Source organism: Somniosus microcephalus, chromosome 7 (genome assembly GCF_052327205.1).
Source record: "Somniosus microcephalus isolate GS21.2 chromosome 7, FLI_Smic_1.0, whole genome shotgun sequence".
NCBI classification, from domain to species: Eukaryota; Metazoa; Chordata; class Chondrichthyes; order Squaliformes; family Somniosidae; genus Somniosus; species Somniosus microcephalus.
In genome coordinates, this window is record NC_140993.1 from 119,436,973 (window position 1) to 119,443,089 (window position 6,117).

Sequence of the window (6,117 nt, forward strand, 5' to 3'; positions counted from 1 at the left end):
TCATTTTGAAGCTTCACTGGGTCAACTATTACATCTTCGGTCTGAAAAGGGCCGCCGAACGGATGTAAACATCAGCTGACGGTACATTGCAGTCTGGTCCGTCACCTTGCATCAGATCATCCTGACACGATCCGCCCGCCCTCTTGTTACTAACCACACTTTGCGCTGCGCAAATCTTACAGAAGCGGGGCTGATATTTCCTCATAGTTTATTCTTATTGCGGGTTTCTTACTTGGGGGGGGGGGGGGTTCCAGAGGCATAGCCAAAAGCTAAATTTGAAAACAACAAGTGGGACAATGAAGGGGCCGATGACTGAACACACTGCTGTTCTGGTTCACTCGCAGTGCCCCCGCTGACTCGGACTCTGCGCTCATTGGACTTTGGTGCTTGGCTGGAGTCCCGCATCCTGCTATTTCTGGTCTGAACTGGTTGTTTCCGTGTGCTTCCAGTTGGCTGTGACTCCGCGCAGTCAACGTGCCACACAGCACACAGCCCAGTGCAGAGAGGCTGCTGAGCATCAGCCGCTATAAAAGCCGGCTCCACAATAGCGAGGCAGTCAGTCGCTGCTCAGTGTGAGGACACTTTCTGCTCAAAGACGGTGCGGCACTGATCCGGTGAGCCTCCTCTGCACTCTGTGTCCCGACAAGGGTAAGCACAACCGTTATCACTTCAATCCTGGGTTTTGTTTGCTGCCATCTCTTTGATGGTACATGTTTGTTTGAGTTGTCAGTTGAGTCTGTGCGTTTCAGCAGTAGTTTTGGAATATGTTTTAGTGGACTTAAAAAATAAAATAAAACGTGGTTTGATTTTTGTTTTGTTTTCAGGATCAGACCACTCGAGTGACTCGGGGAATCGTCCAGGTCCAGCCCTCCTCCTCCTATCGCCATGGCATCCGTCCCTTCAGCTGGCTGCCTGCTTGCAGCACGGAATCAGTATTATAGAAGTAAGTGTTCAAAAAAAAAACAGCAATTAGCATTACGTTTGCGAGCGGGCATACAGAATGACCAAACCTGGCCACTGATTTATTTAAAATCAATTTTCTTGTAAGCTTGGATGAATTTGCTCCCTTTCATCGCTGGCTACTCCACACCAAGCAGAGCTGAATGTTAGTTTTTCTTGTGGTATGGGAACTTTAACCAAGAGCTGATCAGGTTTCATATTCCTGAAAGTGAAAAGGTGCCACCGAAAAGCATCACAGACTTTTTGGGTGGTGTTTTTCTATCTGTTACAGGAATGAGATTACTATACTTTAAACATATATGTTAAAACCCTGCAACTATATTGTAGCAGTGAACTTTCCACCATATTTAGTTATCACCTGTCCAGTGTTTTGAGAAATTTTAAATTGTAAACCAGACAAGTCATTTTTTTTCACTTTTGTGGAATTGTACCATTAATTTGGAAGAAAGTGGAATTCCTCTCAGCATCCTGTGACTAGCCAGAGACTGCAGCAAGCTTGAAATTTGTGTTGATTTGCTACAATTTTTCTCATACTTCGAGTGTACTAGCCTGCTCCGCCATTCAGTACGATCATGGCTGATCTTCTACCTCAACTCCACTTTCCTGCACTATCCCCATATCCCTTGATTCACTTAATATCCAAAAATCTATCGATCTCTGTCTTGACTATACTCAATGACTGAGCCTCCACAGCCCTCTGGGGTAGAGAATTCCAAAGATTCACCACCCTCTGAGTGCAGAAATTTCTCATCTCAAATGTCCGACCCCTTATCCTGAGACTGTGACCCCTGTTTCTAGACTCCTCAGGCAGGGGAAACATCCTCCCTGCATCTACCCTGTCAAGCCCTGTAAGAATTTTGTATGTTTCAAGGAGCTCACCTCTCATTCTTCTAAGCTCTAGAGAATATAGGCCTAGTCTTCTCAATATCTCCTCATAGGACAATCCCCCCATCCAAGGAATCAGTCTGGTGAACCTTAGTTGCACTCCTGCTATGGCAAGTATATCCTTCCTTAGGAAAAGAGTGCATATTTTTAGATTTTATTTCCCCCTCATTGAATTAAAGAATTAAGATTCAAATGTGGTTTTCAGGTTTATGTTTATAAATCCCAAAGTGGTAATGTTTGAAATCTGGAATTAAATTTTGTGGATTGATAATGGTGTTGATTTGATGTATTCCAGTGCTCCTTCTACCGCTGCAGTTGCTAGCTCTATCTGCTGCCCATTGGTAGCTCTACAGTTATACAATGCTGCTTTTGATTGACCTTGCTGCGAGTGAACATTGAGAAATGCTGTAGGAAATATTGCAGGTCCTTTGAAATAGAATTGTTTCAGGACATGGTGGAGACTGGGATAGCCCTACATGGCCAATAACATTCCTTCACCTACTCTTATTAATGAGTGGGAGCAGTGAAATATATTTTAATATATGGGGGAAAATTGGGAACCGGGAGTTTTGAGCATGAGATCTGACAGATTTGGGTATAGTGGATATAATATTTTTAAGACTTCTACTTCAGCAATGAATCTTAGTTACATTTCTGGAAATTTGAAATTGTATCTTATAATTTTTCTATTTCTTTCCAGCCCGACTTAATTCCACATCAGGAGTGGCCTCCAATGGTTCATGCTGTTTGGAGAATGCCATGGAGCATGAAAAGCCCCATCAAGGTAACAATGAAAGCTATTAAAACTGAATTGTGACTATTTCCTATTTTCTAGTTCATAATTTGTTTTACTTTCTGTGCTTAGGATATCTTCTTACATTGGAGAAATGTTGGTGGTTAAAGAACTTTCTGACCTGTGAGGCTGCTCATCACCCTATTAATACTGATATATCTGCGGGAAGGTAAGGAGTCCTTCATAAACTATGAAGAACCTTCTGAGGGTAATTTTGACTTTGGACGATGGTGTAAAGTGGGCGATAACAGGATATATTTAAATTGGGAGAGATGTATAATGAGTGGCTGATCGATATCGCCCAAAAGTCAAAATTACCCTCTTTGTTTTACTGCAGGAAATTTAAGAACATAAGAAATAGGAGCAGGAGTAGGTCATTTGGCCCCTTGAGCCTGCTCCGCCATTCAATAAGATCATGGCTGATCTGGTCTTGGCCTCAACTTCACTTCCCTGCCCGCTCCCCATAACCCTTGACTCCCTTATCATTCAAAAATCTGTCAATCTCCACCTTTAAATATATTCAATGACCCAGCCTCCACAGCTCTCTGGGGAAGAGAATTCCAAAGATTCACGACCCTCTGAGAGAAGAAATTCCTCCTCATTTCCGTTTTATATGGGCGACCCCTTATTCTGACATTATGCCCCCTAGTCCTAGATTCCCCCATGAGGGGAAACATCCTCTCTGCGTCTACCCTGTCAAGCCCATTCAGAATCTTATATATTTCAATAAGATCACCTCTCATTCTTCTAAATTCCAATGAGTATAGGCCCAACCTGCTCAACCTTTCTTCATAAGACAACCCCTTCATCTCCGGAATCAACCTCGTGAACCTTCTCTGAACTGCACACAAATGGCGTTTGATTTCTTCAGAAGGGGTTTTCAAAGCCTTTTCCAGATAACTAAGCTGTCTGAGAACCTAAGTAAATATAATATAACTGACATTTCTATATGTAAACAAGGGGAAGGAATTTCTTTGGTGCAGGGGCAGTTGCAAGAAAATTTGCCCCCCAAATTTCTTGCCCCCTCAATATTTCCTCATTGTTATACTAGGGAATATCTTAAATAGAGTGATCATTAATGACGGGTTGATATTGTATCATTGATCTCAACAAAATGAATAAATTTTTTAAGAGATTGAACTTTTTTTTTAAACAGTGGTCATCGTTGATCAAGAGTGATTCTTGGACATTTGGTTTCTGTGGATTCGATTTTAGTCTACAGTATTTGGCGATATGTTGCTACTGGCTCAGGGAATTGGTTGGATTTTACAGTGGCCAAACTTTGAACTGCCAAGAAATAACTGACGGCCATCTCGAGAAGCAAGTGATGTTTTCGTCAACCGTGTTGCTATTTAATCATTCTTCAACAGACCAAGGTGATTTACCAAGGAGCACATTGATAATCTCCAAAACATGAATGTTTAGATTTAGAGAGTTAGGGAAAACTAATTTCAAAAACTGACGGGTTTGTGGTGTTTTTGATTTAAATGAAATGTTTTCAATATTTGGCTCAATTCAGGATAATTCTTTTATAGTGTAGAAACAAATGTTGACCTGATTAAGGCACTCTATCTAGCAGTGTACTAATAGCATCTTTCACATTATTTGGATTGGATAATTATACATCTTCATTTGTTTTCTATGTACTGTTCATGTATTAAGCCTGTTCTTGAGTTGCCTAGTAAGTGGCATGCTTCTGGTAAGTGGCATGCTTCTGAGTGAAGGTGACCACAGTCCATCATGTTTAAGAAAACCTTTTTGTTTTACCATGCAGTGGGCACATAGAGCAGAACTGAATTTGTTTGAAATATTGTAATAATTATTACATTATTTTTGTGCCGCAAGTAACTAAGAGGATACAATTCTTTCTGTTAATTTTAGTGAAAAAGTTGGTATGAGTGCAAAATGAGAAATTCTATTTTATACATGCGTTTTCAATGAGAATAATTTCACCTCCTAAGATGCTTACTTTCTTGTATATTGATGCACTAAATTTCAAAATTCAGTACGTGAAAGTCTGAACAAAACTGTTTGTCTTTTTGTACATGATTTTCTTCCCTATTGAAGATTAGACCTGTGTATTTTCATTATCCATTGGGGGTAACTTTCAACTTTGGTGGGAGCAGAAAACTAGTGGTATTGAAGTGACTGGAACAGAAAATCGATTGGGATGTATAACGGACGGCCGATCCGATACTGCTTGTTTTATGCCCCCACTTTCCGAGAATATAAGAACTACAGCCTGTGCTGGAGATACATTTATGGGAAAAATCTACAGCTTTAGTGCTTCCAGCACAGAGCTTCAAAATAGGTTTGCATCCAATTAATAGAAGGAAAACCTGTGGATGGCAGGCTGATGCCTGCTCCTGAATTCTTGACATGTACCCCACCGTGGCAACCTCTGCATCGGGAGCACTAAATCATGAAATTTACTTGGTGGTGCTACTCTACTGAAATAATTGTGGAACTTTTTATACTTTTTTAATAATAAATGGGACTTTTTACAAACTTCTGTGGCTCAAACGTCTTATTGTTACCCAAATGGGACTAGAGAAGGTAGCTTCAGTCGAAGAGCCAGCATCGGCACAGATGCAGTGGGGTGATTGGCCTCTTTTTGTGCTGTAATTTCTATGATTCTATTTTAGAGGCCTGGCATAGAATCATAAAATGTTACAACACATTCAGCCCATTACGCCTACATTGGTGTTTTTCTTCACATTATCCACCTAATCTAATTCTACTCCTCACTCCCCATAACTTTCTAATATTCATATTTTTCCACTAACTTTCTAATTCCCACTTAAAAACAATTTATGCACTCTGCTTCAGCATGTGCGTTCATGTGTTCACATATACAGCTTAGGTTCAGTTACTTCTTAGTATGTTAGTTGTGTGCTTCTAGATGACTACCAATTTTAGGGAGGAACTTCAGTGCCAAAAATACAAATAATTGGGATTACCTTGTACTCTAATCAGTTAAATTACAACAATAACAACATATTGCATTTATATAATGCCTTTAGTGAAACATTCCAAGGTGCTTCACAGGAGTTTTATTAAACAAAATGACATTGAGCCTCAAAAGGAGATGTTCGGACAGGTGACCAAAAGCTTGGTCAAAGAGGTTTTAAGGAGTGCCTTAAAGGAGAACAGTGAGGCAGAGGTTTGGGGAGAGAATTCCAAATCTTATGCCCTTGGCAGCTGAAGGCAGGCCCACCAATGGTAGAGCAATAAAAATGGGGAATACGCAAGAGGCCAGAATTGGAGGAGCACAGAGATCTCGGAGGGTTGGAGGAGGTTATAAAGATAGGGAGGCCTGATTGATAGAATACTGTAACAAGTGAGAGTACAATAATTTATTTGAATGGATTGAAGGAAAATGTTAATTTAACGATAAAGGTAACATCTTTAAAAGAATAATGGACATGCAGGCCAGGTACATCACCAAGATTAGAAAGCTCAGACTAAACAAATGTCAC

The 6,117-nt window shown here is 40.5% G+C and overlaps 1 protein-coding gene across 1 annotated transcript; it reads left to right on the forward strand.

The window, feature by feature from the left end:
• Positions 1-291: 291 nt before the first annotated feature.
• On the forward strand, positions 292-5,146 carry LOC147114864 (pancreatic progenitor cell differentiation and proliferation factor-like protein). Its single transcript, XM_085992896.1, has 5 exons — positions 292-648; positions 825-943; positions 2,546-2,629; positions 2,711-2,807; positions 3,795-5,146. Exons 2-5 carry the CDS (start codon positions 886-888, stop codon positions 3,805-3,807), a joined length of 252 nt encoding a protein of 83 aa, XP_085849022.1. The 5' UTR covers positions 292-648; positions 825-885; the 3' UTR covers positions 3,808-5,146.
• Positions 5,147-6,117: the final 971 nt, after the last annotated feature.

What these genes read in the sequence shown, in the direction of transcription:
- LOC147114864 (XM_085992896.1), top strand. Translation starts at nt 886, where the DNA reads ATGGCATCCGTCCCTTCAGCTGGCTGCCTGCTTGCAGCACGGAATCAG. An exon ending in ACGGAATCAGTATTATAGAA is followed by an intron (nt 944 to 2,545) that starts GTAAGTGTTCAA and finishes ATTTCTTTCCAG; the next exon opens with CCCGACTTAATTCCACATCA. An exon ending in GCATGAAAAGCCCCATCAAG is followed by an intron (nt 2,630 to 2,710) that starts GTAACAATGAAA and finishes TTCTGTGCTTAG; the next exon opens with GATATCTTCTTACATTGGAG.